Source organism: Ostrinia furnacalis, unplaced genomic scaffold, assembly GCF_004193835.3.
Source record: "Ostrinia furnacalis isolate ACB-3 unplaced genomic scaffold, ASM419383v2 OfSCF2279, whole genome shotgun sequence".
Lineage (NCBI taxonomy): Eukaryota > Metazoa > Arthropoda > Insecta > Lepidoptera > Crambidae > Ostrinia > Ostrinia furnacalis.
In genome coordinates this window covers 179,968-204,710 of record NW_021132518.1, presented here as the reverse complement: position 1 = coordinate 204,710, position 24,743 = coordinate 179,968, and the positions used below count along the sequence as shown (strand labels likewise).

Sequence of the window (24,743 nt, the reverse complement as noted above, 5' to 3'; positions counted from 1 at the left end):
TATTGATTTATTAATATATTTAAGCACTACCCGCTTGAAACTACACATCCTTTTTAGACAACTATAATTTTAAACTCCTCGAAAGATGAAATTCACAAGTACGTATTATAGAAACACATCAAATTATATAGAACCTACTTAAAATTACATTTAGATGGTAAATAATATTATGTAGGTACTTAAACTAAAATGATGAAACGCAATTAAATGACACGAAGACGCAGTGTATAGATAAAAAACAGCAATAAAAATATACATTTCCTTATTACGAATTTAAGCTATTATTTAAGTAATACATTTTAAATTTCCTAAATTTGATAATATCCAAAGTCACTTAGCATAAACGCCTTTTCGTGAAAAAGGCGTAAAAGCCATATCAAGACAATGTCATAAGTGCCATATCATAAATGTAAGTAGATGCGAATTTTTCAACTTGTTTTCTCGATCAAAAGAGAAAAACAAAAGAAAATTAACTTTAAATTAATATTACTGGTTATTAATATAATGTGTATGTGTAAGTGTAATAAATATTCTATAAATAAATTCAGGTTGATGTGGTGCCGTTGAGATGTTACAATTTACAATAATGTATAAAATGGACACCTACGAATGAAGACGATGTGACTTATTATTGAAAAAATAAATGCCATTTTGAATTGGAAGCGCTTACAAGGCGCTCCTTGATAATATTAATGCATAAAAATATTGATAGTGCACTATCTTTTTGAACTCTACACAGTTTTATCGAGTACATAAAAATGTCAAGAGGTTGCATCGCTTTGGAACCAAAGATTATTGATTTAATAAAATTTAATTTAGTTTCACAGATTAATTGTTGCGATAACTGTTAATTGACATGATTTCAGAATTAATAATTTTATACGTAACCTAAAAGGATAGCATTGATACGTTTTACTGGATTTTTAACTGGTATTATTATTTTATATGCAGCACGACAATATTCCCAGTGTTACGTCATCTTTTTCAGACAAATATTTTTCCGTTTTTCTCTCGACAAATAGCGATATTTCCAGTCACATGATTAGAGTCTAGACTCTAGTGAATATACTTTATATTTACTATAGTAGTTTTGAATTTATTCACCAATGCTATCTTTTTAGGCCTATCGTTAATGCCAAATGTTGTCTGTTTGATTTACAAAAGATGCAGGTTCTTTAGTATTATTATGTTAACCTACAGTGGAGTCCAGTTTTGTCAAAATAGGGTTTAGGTACATTCTTCAGTTCAAATTGTACAATGATAATGGTTGTAGCCTAGGCCTAGATGAGCCTTAAAATTAACAGAGTCGAATTTAATCTATCTGTAGGTACACATGTAAATAAAACACAATCTTTTAAAGTCATTTTACAAAACTGTATTATTTTTAATTAAAGTAAAAATCAAACTTAGAGAACACTAGAAAGTATTTTAAGCAATTGGGGGTTAAATGACAAGGGGTAAAATTACAGTTTTGTAAAATTCCTTTAAAAGACGTCTTACATTGTCACACGCATCGCACACATGACACAACACTAGGATTCCGCAGTCTTCAACCAAATTATCACATAGCGAAAGACACTACACTTAAATTGGCTCCAAGTGGGCTGACAGAAATAATTGATATTAATATTACTATACTGTACTATTACTGCGAAATGTAGACAAGTAGAAAATCAAATTTTTGACACACACCATGTGTTCTAAATTCAAAAACACAAATAAAAAAGATAGGGAATATAGATTGAAGATCGAACACTTGGAGCCATCACTAACACGCCGACGTTGCTATGAGCACCCACAACTGTCCACCACCATACCAGGTATAGTCCCATATATAATATTAAGGTCATGATCGAAATACAGCATGGAGATGCTGCTCATCCGTCTAGGAGCGCAGCAGGGTCCTCCGCTGCCTTGGGGGGCCGCTAGATGGACCAGGTGTGTGTGGGGATACTTCTGTAAGAAGCTGTAAGGGCATTCCCCACTGCAGTAGTTTGCGTCGTACAGCTTAGGGGCTATGATCCAGTCCCAACCAAACTCTTCGAAGTTAACCACGAGGGGATATCGGCAGCAACGCACCTCTTTTGTGTTTTCGGTGCAGTCCATGCCGATGTGCCGCCGCGTGCGCTTGTGCGAGTCATCCTTTAGACTTACTTCTATGTATGGCATCTGAAAATTTACCGTAAGTTATTAATTGACCTAAAAACTAAATTAGCGAGCTTAGAACTAAAGTGAATGATTTGATAAAAGTTTATTATCAGTTTACTTCAATGAAGTTTCTGCTATCTCAAAAAGATAAAAAAGTGAGTTGGGTCACTTTAGCTCTACCTTCACCAGCTTTATAAGGATAGTCGCCTGGGTTAAGCCACGGATACACTAGGGGACAAATAAAGCAACATGTTGCGGAACATGTTCCTCAACAACTACGTGGAATGTGCCGAGATACATGTCGCGGAACATTTTGTCAACCACACTTCTCGAGGCGGGAGCAAGCAACATGCCCCGCGTCACGTACAATGTTGTGGGTCATGTTGCGGGACACTATGCAACGTTGCAGCGTCACGTATATTTGGTGTTGCGCGTCATGTTACGGGACAAAATGTTCCCTAGTGTATCCGGGGCTTTAGAGTGCAGGACTACTATTCTATAGATCATGGGTTCGATACCAGCACAAGTTATACAAATATGCCTATGTATGTCTGTTTATATTAGTCAGAGGGTATTGTACAAGTAAGAAGATAATATTACGTACCTATTCACAAAAAAAGTTATGCATTTACGTTTATATCCATTCACTGGGGCCTAAAGTTTTGCTTATTTTTGGACTAAGTACAAAGCTGTGCAATAAGTATTGTGATACTTATTAATTTGTTTAAACTTTTAATTACTTCCCCTTGATAAATAATACTATTACCTACTATCTTAAAAACTCCAAATCTGTCTCGAACAGTCTAAATGATAAGGCATACTTAATTAATGAGCAATTATCTTGAAAACTTGATAACGAAATATTGTCACGTGATTGTAATTTTAGATTCTGATTTTCACGCGACCTCGGGGACCGATAAGTTAAAAATAGCAACCATATTATATATGAGAAAATATACAATAGATATAGCAAGTAATAACGTAGGTATAGCTACTATAAATACCTATAATATGGTAGAATACGGACGGTCCAAACAGTGAAATCTTATGTAGGTAGGTATAGTTGTTAATATTAATATGATTTTCAACAAGTTGGTTAATTCGATAGGTATTTTTAGATATTTTTAAGACGTGCCTATTAAGTTTTAAGCAATTACCAAACTTATCAAAGCTTGTAACGATAGCTTAAATAACGGATAGAACATAATTAAAATAAACTTGTGTTACCACCTAGATTCGAACCCAAGATCGTTTAGTCCGGTACGCCAAGCGAAAAGATGAACATAAAATACGAATGAAGTAAAACTTCATTTTAGTCTCTTATTAATTACCTAACCAAAAAGTCTATGAAAATGAATAAATGGTTTATACCTAAAAATGAATTTAATATCATTAATCTATTATTTATCTATCTACACATCAAACAGAGAACGGGCAGCAGCGCTCTCTGAAAACAATCAATCTTTTAAACTGCGATCTCCAACCCGCCTGCCAAGCGTAGGCATTATGGCAAAACCCGTAATGTAGGCTCATAGTCCAGCAGTGGACTGTAAAGGGCTGTTGATGATGATGATGATGATCTAAGTATTAATACTTCGACCGATTTTTAAAAGTACTTTCACTAATAGCAGATTTTATAAAGAGCAACATACAAAGCCATTTTTATCTCTAAAAATAATTGAAGTTCGACGCAAAAGCACTATCTGTGTACTTAGTTTATTGCGCACTAAGTATTTTATGACAGACCGTATTTAGTACTCCACGCGGACATAAAATGATAATGAATAATGAAAATTATACAAAAAAACTCAAAAAGCTAAAGAATTACAGGTCTAGCGAATACATATAAATCGTTTGATCCACGAAGACGCGCCCCACCATTCTTCCGCTAATGTTTGAGTGTTATCGGTACACGCTAAATTATCCATGAGTGCACACGCACACTACAATAATGATGCTCGGATTGCTCGGATCAAACTGGAACAACACCCCGCGCTTCCTTCGACCAAAAATTGGTGGGGCGCGTCTTCGTGGCCTAAGTCAGTACCTGAGTTGTAGGAGCGGCGTATGACGAGACAAAACATACAAGTCTAGTCTCACTGACGTCACAAAAACACCCTCACATACCTCACCACAGGCACTGACGCAATTAAGGTTCAACCAAACCAACGCGTGAAGCTTGCGATTACGATGGCGATCTGGGGGCAGTGTGAGTTTATATGAAACGTTTTCTATGTAAGTATATCGAGTGTGTCTAAAAAATCTATGAAGATTTTACGGAATACTTTCAAGAAAGTATCCGCTACGGACGCTGTAAAATCTGTCATACATTTAATGTAATTTTTTGACGCACTCGATATCGAATACGTTACGAATGTAAACTCACACTAAGGCTAGGCGCAGACCACCGATTTTTTGTCGGCCGATAGTTTAGTCGGGCTCTTAATCAGTATGGGCATGTATGGAAGTGCGCACATTACACCGATTTGATTTGGCCGATTCTTCATACAAATAAAAATCAGGCCCAACCCGCCCAACTATCGGCGAACTAAAAATCGATGGTCAGCGCCTAGGGTAAACCTGGATGTCATGTATGAGTTTATAGCGATGAGTTCATATCAACGCGTCATGTCATTGGTTGCGATCTATGCACGCGTGATCGCCATCGCCGACGCGAGCTGCACGCGTTGGTTTGGCCGAGCTTTATGACCAGCCGGACTAGGATGTGCAGCATGATAAAATCATATCGACGATTTTAGACGACAAATGAAAGGGCTTATCGTCCATAATCGATAAAATTTTATCAAGAGCGCCCTAGGCCTAATGTAGTAAATCAAAACTCACCAATGCATGATTAGATTCGGAGCTAGGATGCGGCACGACCAGGCTCATCCGATTCCTGGAGTCTTGTACTCTCACTACTACTGCTAAATACTCCCGGGGCAGCCTGAAGAACTCCGCCACCATGGTGGTGACGTTCACCTTCAACCACTTCCCGACTTTCAGGTCTTTTCTTGACATCTTCACTGAGTTGTCCGTGTAAGGCACGGATGCCTTGCTTCCTTGACTGTTTCTGGTTACCCTGCTCACTTGGATGTGTATCGTGAAGTGGTCTTCGCCCTCGAAGGTCGTGTTATGCCGAGGCTCTATCTCTTGAACGTGGATGTTCAGGACTGCCTCCTGAACCTCATTTTGCAGGACCTTGTTGGCGAACTTGAAGTTGATGATGCTTAGCCCCTTGAAATGGCTATGCCGACGCGTGTCTGCAAATAAATAATGTATTTATAAGAAATTTTCTCTCAATATTGCGGTATGTTTATCGAATTGCCAGTTAAATGGTTATTAAAAGATAACAAAATGTTTATAATTGAAATATTTTTATTAGTCCATTGTCTAATCAATTTTGGGGTCATTCTATCTGTAGTTTATATTTTGGTTTATTTATAGATTTGCTTTTAGTACAGTTTCTCAACGTTTCGTGGTACATACCTACATTATAATGACATACATTTCAATTCCTCCATCATCCACAGACAATTTCATACAACGTGCAAATTGTCTATGGCAATATAGAGCTCAAGAGCCGCCACTCTGGAGACCATACACCATAAACACCCTTCATCCATCCACAATCATACATTTTGAGAATGATAAAAGAATTGAAATGCATGTGGTTTAATGTTCCGGACAAGTTTTACAACATTTTTTTACACCAAATATTTACTTACCAAGGTATCTTACCTTACTATCTCAATACTACCTCACCCATTAGTTGACTGGTGGAGGACACCTAAGGGTTTAATTTTATGTGCACTAAAGAATAAATTAATTACTACATCTAGGAGTGTATAAGACTTCAGTGAATTTCTAAAAAAGGATATGAAGGGGTAGTCTTGATCACCAGTTATCGTTACAGGATCTGAAATAAAAGAAAAAATATATTTACAAAACACAATAACACGTTTCTTATTTTTAACCGACTTCAACAAAAGGACCTCCTCCTTCTCAATTCTGTTGGTATAATTTTTAAAAATACATAGGTACAAAGATCAAGTACACATTTCTTTTTAAAAATAATCTACGTTCTTTGTAAAATATCACTGGCACTTACGAAAATGTTAACAATTAAAAAAGTGAGTTTTATTATCATGTATTTAAAAAAGAACAACAAGAGCTCAAATGCACTAACGGCGTATTTAAAAAAATCACTTTGATTGTTTTAATCGGCACTTAAAACCTCGTAAGTGTATTAACCATAATGGCAAAAAACTTAGTTAAAGATAACATGCAGCACTGACTCAAAATAAATGACAAGTTCATACACAAAAGATAATGAAATTTAATGAAAAAAAAACGCTATCTATTCAATTGACGCTTTTTTTCGTTGTCTAAATTTGACCGTTATCAAGCGACCGCGGCGCGTGGATAAAAGCCACTATCTCCACTTTTTTCAATCACAAAACAAAAACTAAAATCGGTACAGATTCGCGAGTCGTCCGACCGCCGTATTAGAACTGGCGTTAGAGTACCAGCAGGTGTTAGTGAAAATGCTAAAAATAATAGTTCGTTCATCCAAAATGAGTCGGAGGTCGGAATTCGCTCACCTGAGCTATATACAGAAGCTCAATAAATCCTTTAGACACTCTGTTTGGATATCTGTCATCGACTGTTTACAATAAACCGGGCTTGTTTACTTAAAACATCTGTTTCGTATACCGTTGAAAGTTGTTGGTAAAAGTAAAATGGCGTTTATCTTTTTGACGTAATTATAAATAAATTTAATCGCCAAGCGAAATAATTTAATCGAAAAGCGCTCGAAATCGGGTCGACAGACACCCACTTGAGTCTACACATGTCGGGAAATATCTAGAATTTTCGAGTTTTATATTATTTTATTTATTTTTAGAGATACCTGGTTTATGCAGCATGCAGATTTAAAACCTGTCTAAGATCAAACGTTATAAATTATACGATTTATTAGTTAGTGGTTCACCACTCTGTACCTAAAAGTGCGGGTTCGAATTCCGGGTAGAGCAAATGTACAAGTAAATGTCAGTTAGTAGCTGGAAAAGCAGAGTTCTTCATGTCTGCTTTAATTAATTACTTTTATCGGATTTCGTGGTGCGAACTCTGCTTGGTTCGTGAGTTCTGGGTTCGATTCCCAGTTGTGACACTTAGGCTGAGTTGCACCACCTAACTTTAACCGTGACTATAACGATAACCGGTGCTTTTTGTGTGGAGTTTGACAGATTTTTGGCGTTTGTTATAGTAAAGTAAGGTCACGAGAAAAGCCTGGATGCGGGCAGCGCAGGACCGTGCATTGTGGAAAACCTTGAGGGAGGCCTTTGTCCAGCAGTGGACGTCATTTGGCTGAAAAGAACGAACTAACGAACGAAGATGGTGCAACTCAGCTAATGTTAAATCTGTTTCCAGTTAGGGCAATGCAGGGTTTAATTAATTCTAATGAAAAAGATTCCATGCATGTTAAGACGTCATTCCTACTGATCCATGTCAGACACATACGGTTAATTAAGTCTGACACTAGGGCTGTGTCTTCACTTGTTGACACCCACGCGATAAAAAGACTGCCTAAATCAGAGGTCCCCAAACTTTTAGGTCACAATGATGAGTTATTTCATTAGTAGAAAGCAAGGTTACTAGATCTTATTCTGTCCCAAGGACCTTCAATTGATATTTTTTCTTCTTTTTTGTTGTAAAAACGCTGCATAAAAGGCACCCACTGAAAATCAATGTCTTGGCAATTACATTGTCAAGATATTACTAAGTGGATGACCTTTTTTAGCAACTTTGTTAATTTTTTTTTGTGTATGTCTTTGTTGCCTGAGTTTGTTGCCAAAATAAAGTTCCTTTTTTTCTTTCTTCTTCTTTCTTTCTATATTTCAATTTCGATCGACTCCTGCCGGGCTGGAATGCGTGCCGTGATAAAATCTTATCGATGATTTTAGAAGATAAATGTATGGGCTTATCGCGTAAAATCGATAATATGGCGTGATAAACGCTTATCGCGGCGCGCATCCTAGGTCTAGGGAGGTCGATACACACCACTTTGGGCATCACTGGCCCAAATCAACGCGGGAGACGACACACGATGACGTTAGTCAACGATAAAATTACGTTAAACTCACAATTAAAGTTCCCAAAGTTATCACGGCTTATCAGAAGGAAATAATGAATGAATTGTGGAGAGGTCAGAAGCCAAAGTTGGGAGGTCTCCGCTAAAATTGATCAGATTAGGCCAGTTTAAGGAATGGACTAGTGTTGTCACTGGATATCGACAGTGAATTCTAAAAGTTCTTTGTATCCACAAGGAAATGAGTGCAACATTGACCAATATGTAATTTAAAGTTCTTTAAAAATATTTCAATGAAAAGTCGCCAAAGCCTGTTCAATGTTGATTGATTTGTTGCTATGAAACCAATAAAATAGCTGATCATGTGATTTCAAAGATGAGTAACTTTAGCTCATATAAAAAGAATGTTAATATATTATTGTTTGTGCCAATTTCGATCCTACATAGGTACTTACTACCTAACTATACTTACACCTTTACACGGTGGTGGTATTATGTATGTCTATCGATAATTTTGCCTATCTCTACCTACTTAATCGCTGTTGGTATTTATAGAGACTTTTACTGAGACATTCACGAATGCGAAGTAAAAATCAGACAAATTCGCATATTATCCTCCCACAAACTTATTAGGGTGAGTGCAGACTAGAGCATTTACTTGTAACAAAAACATACAAGTTTTATACAGAGTGAACACAAATTCAAAGAAATGTTACACACGACCTATGGCCTAATTCACGTATTTTGACGTTTAGAAGTCCTATTGAAAAACAGTTTTAAATCCGTATTCACAAGGGTCATTTCGTTAGAATGATTACTCGATTGAATCGCAACTCAGTGATTTGTTGTCGTTGAAGTTTTGTTACGTGAATAAGGCTACTGGTTGGCTACTTATTTTTTATTTTTGACGCATAACAAGGCAGGCCTTACCTAAGTATTTGACCGCAATCGCACCTGGTGCTTAAATGAGATGCAGTCTAGGATGGTACATATCTGCCTTGTAAGTGCCTATTCACTCTCACCTTGAAAAGGCTCGGATTATAAATAGTGTTAGGGAAAGACAGCACCAGGCAGCAAATTCCAGTCCCTAGCTGTTCGCATTATTAAAGAGTTACATTACATTGTGTTACTCTAGTCTACACGCACCCTAAGACTCAGACATGCCTCCACACGATTTTAGTATAGAATATACTTACATCAAAGGGAACAATGGTATCTTTAATGCTAAAATAATCAGTCTTGTTGTCTGTCATCAGACGCAGACATGACCTACACACTAATTAATTTGTATTTGAATGTTTATGTCTGTGCTGTGACGTGTTTTTTATGTACAGACTAAAGTTACTTTTTTGTTGGAAAATAGCTCTTAACACAAGTAGTTAAGGTGCATAACTTGAGGTGCTGTTCGTGCCTAAATTTCTACCTACTCTTGACTGGGTTGGACCATCTTACCTTTAACAAACGTCAAGAGTCGGTTAAACTCCATCCAAAAAACACTTCACATCACTTATATTAGTTATGATTAAAGTAAGGTGGTACAACTCAGCCTAAAAGTTTAATGTTGTGTGTAGTGAGGGTAGTTAAGAGACTAACTAGGCGCTATAACTTTTAAAGAAAAGCAAACGGTAAAAATTGGGTTTGTTCGTTTCAACCACAGGACGTCCACTGCTAGACTAATGCCCGTTTTCACCATCAATCCCTAATTTTTAAATGACCCCTATGGTAACACATAACAGGAATTTTGTTTTCAAAGGGGGTCACTTAGAAATTAGGGATTGATGGTGAAAACGGGCATAAGTCCTCCCCAAAGATTTTCACAACCAACGACCGGTCCTGCGCTGTCCACATCCAGGTGCTTCCCGCGACCTTATTAGATCGTCGATCCACCAAATTGAGTTGAAAGTTGGATAAGGGATGTTTAACAATATTATTTTATGTGTTAGTTATCGAAATTAAAAAAATATTCACCCGTATAACTTTAACCGCTGTTTTACCTTATTATAAAGAAAAATGTATAGCTCTACAATGAATTCCTTGAAGGTCTAAAACTAACAATGGACAAATGCAATCTATAAACCGAATTATTTCTCATCGCGTGATTCATGTTGCTTTGTAGTTCGATAGAACCCCGAGAATTCCTAGACTTGGTTCCTAGGCACAAAAAGCGACTAAAACTGTGGTATAATTTTCCCAAACTGATTCATGATTTCTCTCAAAAGTCGCTAATATAGCCCGACGGATTAGCAAGCTGGAGTGGAAATGGGCAGGGCATATAGTTAGTATGTACTCAGATCTGACGGCCGATGGGGTAACAAGGTTCTAGAGTGGAGGCCGCGTACCGGAAAACACAGCGTAGGACGTCCACCTACAAGGTGGACCGACGACATCATAAAGGTAGCAGGAAGGCGCTGTACGCAGGCCGCTACGAATCGATCAACATGGAAATCATTGGGGGAGGCCTACCTATAGCGGAAATGAAATCCGGTACTATAGCTGAAATGATGATGATGATGATTCATGATTTATTAAGCTCAATTGAACTAACAAGTTGAAATCACATTTTTATTCAGGTCTTTCTGAATTCTGTCAAACTTACTGCTCATTTTAATAATATTAAGTACTATTTATAAGAAAAGAAGTAAGTAATTTACAAAGTAAAAATACATTGACTGCGTGTCATTTGCTATAAGAAACCCATCATAAAATCACTTACAAAAAAAGTACTTTCATTGATTAGATTTTTTTAAATGACTCCGTGTAATCTATGCTCGCCAATGATATTATAGAACTATAGATATGTTACGTTCATAGAAATTACGATTTGAATCCGTGCCGAGCTATTCCAAATTGCACACATTGACAAATGTAACTGATAAGTGAAACAAAAGATACGAAATAGCACGCAAATGAAAGAGATAGCTATAGTTTTAACGATTTTGCACTAACTAATCTATGTCCGCAGCGCATGCATCCTTATCGCTCTAACGTCAAAACAAGATCGCTTTCTCTTTCTTAACTTGAACATGGCGCATGGCGTCTTGATTGTTTGCATAAATAATTGAAAATATAAATACTAAATAATTTTGCATAATCACATGTGGTAAGAGATCCCTTGTATTTTGTTTACTTTAGAGTCATAATTGGTACACTTTCGAAACACACACGATGGCATTTTTTATTTATTTTGGTAAGAACACAGGAACTTACGATGTGGTACGCACGCGATTGCGCACGACGCAGGCCACACGAAGACTAAACACAAGACGTCCCAATTGGGACGTATTTGAGTATTCACAGCGCGAGCGCTTATAACATATCTGCTTTTGTTTTTATATAATATCATTGATGCTCGCGTTTGGATTCGAATCCGCAACTACAGCTGACGTTAGTCTGACACGCTTACCACCAAGCCAGGTGGGCGTTGTAACGAAATGGCGAATAGATGAGTTGATAAAATATTGACGTCATCAGATTGTCTTGTCATACAAAATAGGAACAAAGTAGGAACGTCAATTACTAATAATTGATTGTAATCTATACTTCTATACTAATATTATAAATGCGAAAGTAACTCTGTCTGTCTGTCTTGCTTTCACGCCTAAACCACTGAACCGATTTTAATGTTTGGCATAGAGATAGTTTGAGTCCCGGGAAAGGACATTGGATAATTTTTATCCCAGTTTTTGAAACAGTTTTTCTGTGACAGACACAATTTTGTCTGTTATAAAAACGAAAGGTCACAGACTGACTCACTCGTCACGAAATCTCAGAAACTACAAGTGCTAGGAGTCTCAAATTTTGTATGGGGGTTCCTTTTACAACGTAGGTGCTCAATAAGACGGGATTTTACAAAATTCAACCCCTAAGGGGGTAAAACGGGATCCACGCGTACGAAGTCGCGGGCGGCTGCTAGTACCATAAAAGGCTGAGTTGTACCACCTTATTTTAACCGTGATTTTAACCATAATTGGTGTTTTTGTATGAAGTTGGACAGACTTTTGACGTTTGTTAAAGTTAAAGTAAGAGTGCAATCCACCCTTAGGCTCATTTGCACCATCTTATTTTAACCGTAACAATGACAATACTTAACTGGTGCTTTTGGTATGGAGTTTGTAAGACTTTTGACGTTTGTTAAAGTTAAAGTAAGAGTGCAATCCAGCCTTAATCTATACTAATATTATAAAGAGGAAATATTTGTACCTATTTTTGATGTTTGTATGTTTGTAATGAATAGGCTCAAAAACCACTGAACGGGTTTTGATGAAACTTTACAGTATTATTGTTCATAATCCAGAATAACATATAGGCTATAATTTATGACGATCTGTGACAAAAGAAATTTCACGCGTGCGAAGCCGCGGGCGGAAAGCTAGTCTATCATATTTTTTTAGAATGTTGCAGTTTATTCGAGAGACACGCGAATAATTAAGAACCTTCTATTTTACTCGTATAATTTTATGGAAACCTGTGGGCTGAGTGTGAGTTTATATCAAACGCGCTCACTAGTAAGCGCGTTTAAAAAATGTATGAAAATTTTAGTTTTTGAACGTTTCTCGCTATGGGCGCTGTACAATCCGTCATACATTTAATGTCATTTTTTGATGCGCTCACTAGTGAGCGCGTTTGATGAACACTCACACTAGGCCTGACTGGATATGACTTCTAGGCTATGTTGCTATGCTATTACTCTTGTAAAAGATTCTACTTTTGTATAAACCTTAGTTTGTAACAGCACATCAGACTGTAAATTTTTAAAATAACTTGAAAAAATCGAACTGCCTAAGCTGGGAATCGAACCCACGACCTTTCGCTTGCCGGGCGACTGCTCTTCCATCTGAGCTGAAGTCGTGGGTTCGATTCCCACCTTAAGCAGATCGATTTTTTCAAGTTATTTTTAAAATATTTACATGAAGAGGCGACTCTTAACGCCAGAAAATGAATAACTATAACTTTTAATGAAGAACTATAACTATATATTATGTTTTTTGTTGCGAAATCACACCTAGTTCAAGATTAAGATATCACTGTGTCAAGCTTGATGTCTGGTTTGTATAGAATTTTTAAATAATATCGTTTAGTTACTTACAAACTTTTCCACATGCAAAATGTTTTAACTCTATATTAGTAGAGATGTAATAGTATAATGTTAGAACAGATTGACACACATGCAGTAAGTATTAGTGCTTAAACTAAATAAAACTTGAAATAAGTACAGCTTGAATTAACTAAAAGCTTTTAAAAAGTGAGCAAAATGAGGCCGCTACCAACCGTGCGATGTGGAAGTCATTGGGGGAGGCCTATGTTCAGCAGTGGACGACTGGACGTCCTGTGGCTGAAATGATGATGATGAGCAAAATGTCATGGTAGAATTTTCTATAACTCTCCCATATTCTAAGTTATTCATATACCTACTTAATAATGAGTGCATTCGCCCCGTTACAGATTGCACATGTCTTAGCCAAAATCCTGTTTTCTCTACAAAAATGTGTTATTTATGCATGACTCTACAAACGCTTTAGTTATTTGTTATTTATCTTCAGAGATATTTATAATTTACTTGGAAATGCAGTCAAAACAAGACGATCTGACATTAAGGTAGGTACTTTATTATCAGTGTTTTATTATTAAATACAATAAGTATTGTAAATGCATATGAATTGTGTAATGTAAGCAAATATGTGAAGTTATTTAACCTTTTACATAAACTTCTAGTCAAAAAATATTAATTAAAATAAATCAAAATTAACAGTGACTTTCGATAAATTTCGTAATGGCTCTACAATTAATTAATATTTCATAAAAATAAATTAATAAATACTTCATACATACTTTAAAATTGATTGGTAATACTTAGTAGCGAAACTGCTGATGGAAAATACCTATTTAATTTTTGGCAATATGTCCGTTTAAGGAAAATTTTAATTTATATTAATTACAAAAAATACTAATGAGCTCTTTTTCGATAAGACTTTAGAGATAAGATTTTAATTGATAACTTATACAAATAAATTAATTTTATCAATAAAGAAAAACTTTTGAAAGTAAAAGGAATTCAAGTGACGTAAATCAAAAGAACTCAATATTTCTTTAAATAAAAAAGCAAAAATCAAAAAAGTACTAACCGCTGAAACGGAACGCGCCCAAACAAAGAAAGAAACCAACGTACAGAAAAAAAATCACAAATCACCGAAAACGAAACGACTTTTCAAACTGCTCTTCCCGGCGCAGTGCAAAATTCAAATTTTCGAATTCGCATTTCGAATTCGCGGATTGCATATTCGAAATTTCGGACGCGCGCGCTCCTTTACACCCAGTACCAAACTGATGGAGATACTCCGAGTCTGTGAAACAAACCGCGTGGGTTCACTCACAAGCAAATTGAATCATGTACTTACATTTTATTCCTTGATGCAAAATCGACTTTCACGCTACGGATTAAGATCCAAATTTTTCGGGAGTGCACCCTTATCTGTGAGTTTACCTTTTTAATTTTTCCAATTCGTTTAATTGTTATACGTATCGTGCATTGGCCAGTGCTTTTTGAAGTTTTTTTCTTAAAATGGACCTATTTGGTTATCAATATCATTTGGTGATAAGTTGACCGCAATTTTTGTAGCAACCTTGGCCTGAATTAAAAACTATTTTACAGACTCGACTGACTGAAGAACAGTTATTTGATGCGCGAAAAGTGTTGCTTTACAGAAAGACTTTCAATACAATCTCTTTTTTATTGCATTAACTAAAAACTGTATTCACTCTATCAGAATAAATTGTACCTAATGCATTTTGTTCCGATAAACTGGAGTAGTCGTTACCAAACCAGTTATATTAATAAAGACAAAGTAAAATATACTATCTTTATGTGTGCTACTGACATCGTACCTTAGAGGTTTTAATGATATTCTGATTTGTGTCGGGTGAGAATACATATGTATAGAACCATTTGGTAGAGTTTGAAGAAAAATGAAAAACTTACAAATTACTAATTTTCTCCATCAATTTTGTAGAAGCTTATCTTCAAGTTGTTGAAATTATCTTAATTAGTGATGAAAACATTGTTGAAACCCAATTATTGATGGTTTACTTTATTGATCATGCTAGAGTGAGCTTGATTTTCAGGCACATACACTGCTATGCTAATAAAAATTTTAGGAAAGCTCCCAAAAAAATACCAGGCACCTACGCACTCATTATGCAAATAAAGCATTGTCTTTGATGATGACGAATTTTATGAAAAGAAGGCTAAAAAACTGAGTTTCCTACCGTAGTTCGTCTCAACAATGATCCATATTACCTCAAAGCTAGTAGTAAGATGACGTCAAAAATATTCAAAATTCAAATTCAGAATAATTAAATTGTTTTTTTTTTTGCTGACAATAGTGACTGAGTTTCTTGCGCTGCTTCTTCTCAGCACTGGCCCATTTATTGTCCCGAAGCAGTGGTAGGGTTAATACTGGGACCATACTGGGACTTGTAAAAGTGCTTTTTAAAGCCTATTTGCAAAAATAAATGAGTTTTTGTGAGTTTTCTCTTTCACTTGTTTTACATGATTTAAATTTGGAATAGCTAAATTCTTTTTTTCTTTCACTTGTTTCAAACGAATTTTTTGACCACTGTAAATGTAACATCCCTGGGCCAATTCATCACGCATTGTATCATGGATCATTTGTGTCACACAACAGCGGGGTCATTCACTACTCTGAAGGTGCAGGACACGGCAATGACCTTTGAGATTCAGCACTAGAGATGATGATAATGATGACCGAGGGGGTTCGAGATGGGAGATATACTGTGGCAAAACTTTTGTAAGGGTTTGAGTTGATCTTACTTTCAATCTTAGGCAAGAATGTGTGATTTATGAATTATTAAATCGCACCCTTAGAATGAAAGTGACCGAATCCAAAAAATGCAATTTGTGGTAAATGAACAAGAAAGTCTTCAAAAAAGTGTAGTCTTGAATACATTTTACTATATCTCTTTCGTGTTCTGNGTAACATAGTGTATTTAAAATCGCGGCACCTATCCCACTGGGGCATGTATCCTGGAATTACCCTAATCTATACGCTTTTGCTATAATTATATTAATATGAGGTTCAAAGTATAAGAAAGATCTCTCACCTCGGTGACCCTCTTTAAGGATGTATCATAAAGTTTGTAGTCAAATTGTAGAACTTTTTTCTTCCTAGTAAAGGTTATAGTGTGACATTTGTCTACATTTAAATAAAGTCCATTACGAGAGCAATACTCACATAACCGTTTAAGATCACTTTGAAGCAATTCACAATCATTTCTAGATCTTATTGTAGAAAATATTTTCGTGTCATCCGCATAAAGTAATAACCTTGAATTTTGAAAATAATTGATTATGTCGTTAATAAAAATGTTAAAAAGCAATGGTCCGAGGGTATAGTTATAGTAAAGTAAGGTGGTAAAGGTCGCAGGAAGAGCCTGGATGCGGGCAGCACAGGACCGTGCATTGTGGAAAACCTTGAAGGAGGCCTTTGTCCAGCTGTGGACGTCATTTGTCTGAAAAGAACGAAAGAATGAACGAAGATGGTGCAACTAAGCTAGTGTTAAATCTGTTAGGGCAATGCAGAGTTTAATTATATTAATTCTAATGAAAAATATTCCATGCATGTTAAGACGTCATTCCTACTGAGCCATGTCAGACACATACGGTTAATTAAGTCTGACACTAGGGCTGTGTCTTCACTTGTTGACACCCACGCGATAAAAAGACTGCCTAAATCAATGGTCCCCAAACTTTTTGGTCACGCACTTTTTTTACCTCCTGATTAAAAGATTGAGTACTTCGTAAAAGAGAGTAAATTACACTCTCCCTGAGACTATGTATCATAAGTATTTATTTTTCGCACGGAACAAACATGGCCTTCACTGGTTGGGTTTAGATAGGCGTCAAGCTAGAAATCATGCATTAGTGGGAACGAGAGGTGGGAATAGTCGTGTAGAGAAACTACATATTACAATGTTTGTCCAAATGATGAGTAATTTCATTAGTATAAAGCAAGTCACTAGATCTCATTCTGTCCCAAGGACCTCAAATTTATTTTACATAGACCCCTATCGACTACTGGGATACCATGAAAATGAAAAAAAAATGAAAATGAAAATGTTTTATTTGATAAATAAAGTGGATTAGCAAGATATTTTGGTAACCATCCTTTTAAGTATAGGAATACCTGTAGTAGGAGGTTACCGCTCTTCCAAAAGTATTAACATACATTCTTAGTTATTGTGTTTGTGGACTTTGTGGTGTATTGAGTGAATTTGTACCATACCATAAGTTAGTTGTTCCTTCGGAATAGAGCAACAACCACGGGCTGTCAAACGAAACCAATTTTGTATGTCACTAGTGTCAGTGTCAGGATTATATCACTGTTTTATACAAAAAATCAATCACTGAACTAGACAACACGTTTCTAAAGCACTATTTTTTATAAACATCCACGATTTCAAAGACATAAAATCTGAAAATATATCAGAGTTCAAATTTTCAGCGTGCCTCTGAACTGTCAAATAGTTGCAAAAAACGGTTCTGTTTGACGTGACGGTGACGGCGTCACGCATCTCTTTATAACACACTAGCTTTCCGCCAGCGGCTTCGCCCGCGTGGACTCCGAAAAACCCAAATATTTTACGGAACCCTATTTTTTTTTTCAAAATAAAATATAGCCTATGTTACTCGTGGATAATGTAGCTATCGAATGGTGAAAGAATTTTTAAAAGCGGTCCAGTAGTTTTTGAACCTATTCATTACAACCAAACAAACAAACAAAGTTTTCCTCTTTATAATAATAGTGTAGATAGTGTTGCTACTAGTGACATCTCGCTCGCTCAGTTCTTTGTTGCTCCACTAGGTATAATAACTTTATGGGCTATACAGCGCACTTTGGGCATCACTGGCCCAAATCAACGCGGGAGACGATACACGATGACGTTAGTCAATGATAAAATTACGTTAAACTCACAATTAAAGTTCCCAAAGTTATCACGGCTTATCAGAAGGAAATAATGAATGAATTGTGGAGAGGTCAGAAGCCAAAGTTGGGAGGTCTCCGCTAAAATTGATCAGATTAGGCCAGTTTAAGGCATGGATAGTGTTGTCACTGGATATCGACAGTGAATTCCAAAAGTTCTTTGTATCCACAAGGAAATGAGTACAACATTGACCAATACGTAATTTAAAAGTTCTTTAAAAATATTTCAATGAAAAGTCGCCAAAGCCTGTTCAATGTTGATTAATAACGATATTTGTTGCTGTTAAACCAATAAAACAGCTGATCATGTAATTTCAAAGATGAGTAACTTTAGCTCATATAAAAAGAATGTCAATATATTGTTAGTGCCAATTTCAATCCTACATAGGTACTTACTACCTAACTATACACCCCTACACGGTGGTAGGTATTATGGATGTCTATCGATAATTTTGCTGCCTATCTCTACCTACTCAATCGCTGTTAGTATTTATAGAGACTTACTGAGACATTCACGAATGCGAAGTAAAAATCAGATAAATTCGCATAATATCCTCCCACAAACTTATTAGGGTACACTAGAGCATTTACTTGTAACAAAAACATACAAGTTTTATACAGAGTGAACACAAATTCAAAGAAATGTTACACACGACCTATGGCCTAATTCACGTATTTTGACGTTTAGAAGTCCTATTGAAAAACAGTTTTAAATCCGTATTCACAAGGGTCATTTCGATAGAATGATTACTCGATTGAATCGCAACTCAATGATTTGTTGTCGTTGAAGTTTTGTTACGTGAATAAGGCTACTGGTTGGCGTACTCCCTTCATTAGTTAAAACTTATTTTTTATTTTTGACGCATAACAAGGCAGGTAAGTATTTGACCGCAATCGCACCTGATGCTTAAATTAAGTGCTTATTCACTCACTCTCACCTTGAAAAGGCTCGGATTATAGTGTTCGGGAAAGATAGCACAAGGCAGCGAATTCCAGTCCCTAGCTGTTCGCATTATTAAAGAGTATCATTAGGTACATTGTGTTACTCTAGTCCAGGGTTTCCCAATTTTTTTTGCCAAGGAACCCTAATTGATTATACTTTTCCTAGCGGAACCCCCGTACTACTCCGCTCGCACGCCCTGCCCCACCCTTGTGCGTAAACAAGTCGGTGCCAGCGAACAACGTCGGTCATGAAACGTGGGATAATATTTTTTACGGAACCCTTCCGGCCTTCCACGGAACCCCAGGGTTCCGCGGACCACCATTCGGGAACCGCTGCTCTAGTCTACACGCACCCTAAGACTCAGACATGCCTCCACACGATTTTAGTATAGAATATGCTTACATCAAAAGGAACAATGGTATCTTTAATGCTAAAATAATCAGTCTTGTTGTCTGTCATCAGACGCAGACATGACCTACACACTAATTAATTTGTATTTGAATGTTTATGTCTGTGCTGTGACGTGTTTTTATGTACAGACTAAAGGTACATTTTTGTTGGAAAATAGCTCATTTATCAAGTAGTTAAGGTGCTTAACTTGAGGTGCCGTTTGTGCCTAAATTTCTACCTACTCTTGACTGGGTTGCACCATCTTACTTTAAGTTTAACAAACGTCAAAAGCGGTCAAACTCCATACAAAAACACCGGTTTATATGGTTATCGTTATGGATAAAGGAAGGTGGTGCAACTCAACCTAAAATTTTAATGTTGCGTAGAGACTAACTAGGCGCTATTAACTTTAAAAACGGAAACGGTAAAAATTTGATTTGTTCGTTTCAACCAAAGGACGTCCACTGCTAGTGTAATGGCTACTGCAAAACTAGGGATTGATGGTGAAAACGGGCTTAAGGCCTCCCCAAAGATTTCCACAACGACTGGTCCCTCGCTGCCCGCATCCAGGTGCTTCCACCAAATTGAATTGAAAGTTGGATGCCCTCATCCAACCTTCAACTCATTAGTTATCGAAATTGAAAAATTACATAGTCAACCGTGGAACTTTAAAACCGCTATTTTAACTTATTATAAAGAAAAATGTAGGTACGAGTATAGCTCGATAATTCTACATTGTCAAAGGTATATCAGAATTCCTTGGTAGGTGTCTAAAATAACAATAGACAAATGCAATCCATAATCCAAATTATTTCTCATCGCGTGATTCATGTTGCACTTTAATAGAGAATTCTTAAACCTACTTAACTCCCAGGCACAAAAAGTGGCTAAAACTGTGGTAATTTTCGCAAACTAATTCATGATTCATTAATCTCAATTGAAGTAGCAGGCTGAAATCACATTTTTATTCAGGTTTTTCTGAATTCTGTCAAACAGTAAGTTTTTTCATTTTAATAATATTACTATTAGAACAATAAGGAAAGAAGTAGGTAAAGCTTTTATTTACAAAGTAAAAAGACATTGGCTGCGTGTCATTTATTTACTATTGGAAACCTATCATAAAATCACTTACAAAAAAAAGTACTTTCATTGATTTGATTATTTTAAATGACTCCGTGCTCGCGTTTGGATTCGAATCCGCAACTCCAGCTGGCGTAAGTCTGACGCTTACCACCAAGCCAGGTGGGCGTTGTAACGAAATGGCGAATAGATGAGTTGATAAAATATTGACGTCATCAGTTTGTCTTGTCATACATCTTTGGGAAAACTATGAAAAGTAGGAACGTCAATTAATTGAATTGTAATCCTACTTCCTACTATAATATTATAAATGCGAAAGTTTGGATGTCTACATCCAGACATGTTGTTACTCTTTCACGCAAAAACTACTGAACGGATTTTGATAAAACTTTACAGTATTAATATTAATGTTTATAACCCAGATTAACATAAGTATAGGCTTTAATTTATGACGATCTGTGACAAACTAAATTTCACGCGGGTGTAGCCGCGGGCAAAAGCTAGTCTGTTATAAAAACGAAAGGTCACTGACTGACTCACTCATCACGAAATCTCAGAAACTACAAGTGTTAGGAGTCTCAAATTTTGCATGGGGGTTCCTTTTTGAACGTAGGTGCTCAATAAGACGAGATTTTACAAAATTCAACCCCTAAGGGGGTAAAACGGGATCCACGCGTGCGAAGTCGCGGGCGGCCGTTACTACCATAAAAGGCTGAGTTGCACCAAAGGTGGTGCAACTCAATAATTAAAATAAGGATTTTAACCGTGATTTTAACCATAATTGGTGTTTTTGTATGAAGTTGCACAGACTTCTGACGTTTGTTAAAGTTAAAGTAGAGTGCAATCCAGCCTTTTTTTTTTTTTTCGTCAGGAAATGCATGAAATTGCATACCCACTGGCCCGGGGGAACCAGTGGGTTATGTGAGGCTCTCCCTGCCAGATGGGCAGGGCCTACTCACTAAAACCTGACGGTGTCCTCCCGAAGTCTTGTATATGACTTCTAGGCTATGTTACTATGCCATTACTCTTGTAAAAGATTCTACTTTTACCCTTAGCTTGTAACAGAAGATCAGACTGTAAAATAACTTGAAAAAAATCGAACTGCCTAAGATGGGAATCGAACCCACGACCTTTCGCTTGCCGCGCGACTACTCTTCCATCTGAGCTGAAGTCGTGGCTTCGACTCCCCTTCGGCAATTCGACTTTCTTCAAGTTATTTTAAAAATATTTACATCAAGAGGCGACTCTTAACGCCAGAAATTTTTTATAACTATAACTATAAGTATTTTTGGTGCGAAATCACACCTAATTCAAGATTAAGATATCAGTGTCAAGCTTGATGTCTCGTTTGTATAGAATTTTTAAATAATATCGTTTAGTTTCTTACAAACTCTTCCACATGCACACACATCTTTTGACTCTATTATTAGTAGAGATGGAATAGTATAATGTTAGAACAGATTGACACACATGCAGTATTAGTATAGTATCTGAACTAAATAAAGCTTGAAATAAGTATCAGATTGAATGAACTTATCTTTAGCTTTTAAGTAGTGAGCAAAATGAGGTCGCTACCAACCGTGCGATGTGGAAGTCATTGGGGGAGGCCTATGTTCAGCAGTGGACGTCCTATGGCTGAAATGATGATGATGAGCAAAATGTCATAGTAGAATTTTCTATAACTCTCCCATATTCTAAGTTATTCATAAACCTGCCTAATAATGAGTGCATTCGCCCCGTTACAGATTGCACATGTCTTAGCCAAAATCCTGTTTTCTCTACAAAAATGTGTTATTTATGCATGACTCTACAAACGCTTTAGTTATTTGTTATTTATCTTCAGAGATATTTATAATTTACTTGGAAATGCAGTCAAAACAAGACGATCTGACATTAAGGTAGGTACTTTATTATCAGTGTTTTATTATTAAATACAATAAGTATTGTAAATGCGTGAATTGTGTAATGTAAGCAAATATGTGAAGTTAACCTTTTACATAAACAATTTAACTTCTAGTCAAAAAATATTAATTAAAATAAATCAAAATTAACAGTAACTTTCGATAAATTTCGTAATGGCTCTACAATTAATTTCGTATTTCACAAAAGTAAATGAATAAATACTTCATACATACTTTAAAATTGATTGGTAATACTTATTAGCGAAACTGGTGATGGAAAATACCTATTTTGGCAATATGTCCGTATAAGGAAAATGTTTATTTAGGATTAATTACAAAAAATACTAATGAGCTCTTTTTCGATAAGATTTTAGAGATAAGATTTTAATTGATAACTTATACATATAAATTAATATTATCAATAAAGAAAAACTATTGAAAGAAAAAGGCATTCAAGTAACGTGTGTCAAAAGCACTCCATTGTTTTTTTTAAATAAAAAAGCAAAAATCAAAAAAGTACTAACCGCTGAAACGGAGCGCGCCCAAACAAAGAAAGAAACCAACGTACAGAAAAAATATCACAAATCACCGAAAACGGAACGACTTTTCAAACTGCTCTTCCCGCCGCAGTGCAAAATTCAAATTTTCGAATTCGCATTTCGAATTCGCGGATTGCATATTCGAAATTTCGGACGCGCGCGCTCCTTTACACCCAGTACCAAACTGATGGAGATACTCCGAGTCTGTGAAACAAACCGCGTGGGTTCACTCACAAGCAAATTGAATCATGTACTTACATTTTATTCTTTGATGCAAAATCGACTTTCACGCTACGGATTAAGATCCAAATTTTTGGGGAGTGCACCCTTATCTGTGAGTTTACCTTTTTAATTTTGCCAATTCGTTTAATTGTTATACGTATCGTGCATTGGCCAGTGCTTTTTGAAGTTTTTTTCTTAAAATGGACCTATTTGGTTATCAATATCATTTGGTGATAAGTTGACCGCAATTTTTGTAGCAACCTTGGCCTGAATTAAAAACCAATTTACAGACTCGACTGACTGAAGAACAGTTATTTGATGCGTGAAAAGTGTTGCTTTACTGAAAAACTTTCAATACAATCTCTTTTTTATTGCATTAAATAAAAACTGCATTCACTCTATCAGAATAAATTGAAATGCATTTTGTTCCGATAAACTCGAGTAGTCAGTTGTACTTACTAAACCAGTTATATTAATAAAGACAAAGTAAATTATATTATCTTTATGTGTGCTACTAACATCGTACCTTTGAGGTTTTAATGAAATTCTGATTTGTGTCGGATGAAAATACAATACAAGTAAGTAACCGTTTTGGTAGAGTTAGAAGGCAAACAGTGATAACTTACAAATTACTATTTTTTGTGATCAATTTTGTAGAATCTGATAGAATAGAATCTACTTTTTAGACTTTTTAAAAATCAAATATAAAACTTCAAATTTTTGATTTACTTAATAATAGCTAGATTGTGCTTAATTTTTAGGCACATGCTATGCTAATAAAATTTTAGGAAAACTCCCGAAAAAAATACCAGGCACCTACGCACTCATGATGCAATAAAGCATTGTCCTTGATGATGACGAATTTTATGAAAAGGAGGCTAAAAAACTGAGTTTCCTACCGTAGTTCGTCTCAACATTGACCCATATTATCTCAAAGGTAAGTAGGATGACGTCAAAAATATTTAAAATTCAAATTCAGAATAATTAAATAGTTTTTTTTTTTTGCTGACAATAGTGACTGAGTTTCTTGCGCTGCTTCTTCTCAGCACTGGCCCATTTATTGTCCTGAAGCAGTGATAGGGTTAATACTGGGACTTGTAAAAGTGCTTTTTAAAACCTATTTACAAAAATAAATGAGATTTTGTGAGTTTTCTCTTTCACTTGTTTCAAACCAACTTTTTTCATGATTTAAATTTAGAATACTTATGCCCGTTTTCACCATCAATCCCTAATCTTTAAGTGACCACTATGGTAACAATTTGTTAACAAATAACAGGAATTTTGTTTACATAGGGGTCACTTAAAAATTAGGGATTGATGGTGAAAACGGGCATTAAATTCTTTTTTTCTTTCACTTGTTTCAAACGATCTTTTTGACCACCGTGAATGTAACATCCCTGGGCCAATTCATCACGCATTGTATCATGGATC

General features: G+C 36.0%; 1 protein-coding gene across 1 annotated transcript; it reads right to left on the bottom strand.

Annotated features, from left to right (window-relative positions):
- Positions 1 to 916: 916 nt before the first annotated feature.
- Positions 917 to 5,418, bottom strand: myo (growth/differentiation factor myoglianin; the record flags this gene model as incomplete). Its single annotated transcript, XM_028307569.1, has 2 exons — positions 917 to 2,169; positions 4,993 to 5,418. Coding segments are annotated over 2 exons (810 nt in total), but the record flags the coding sequence as incomplete, so codon positions are not given.
- Between the last annotated feature and the right edge of the window lie 19,325 nt (positions 5,419 to 24,743).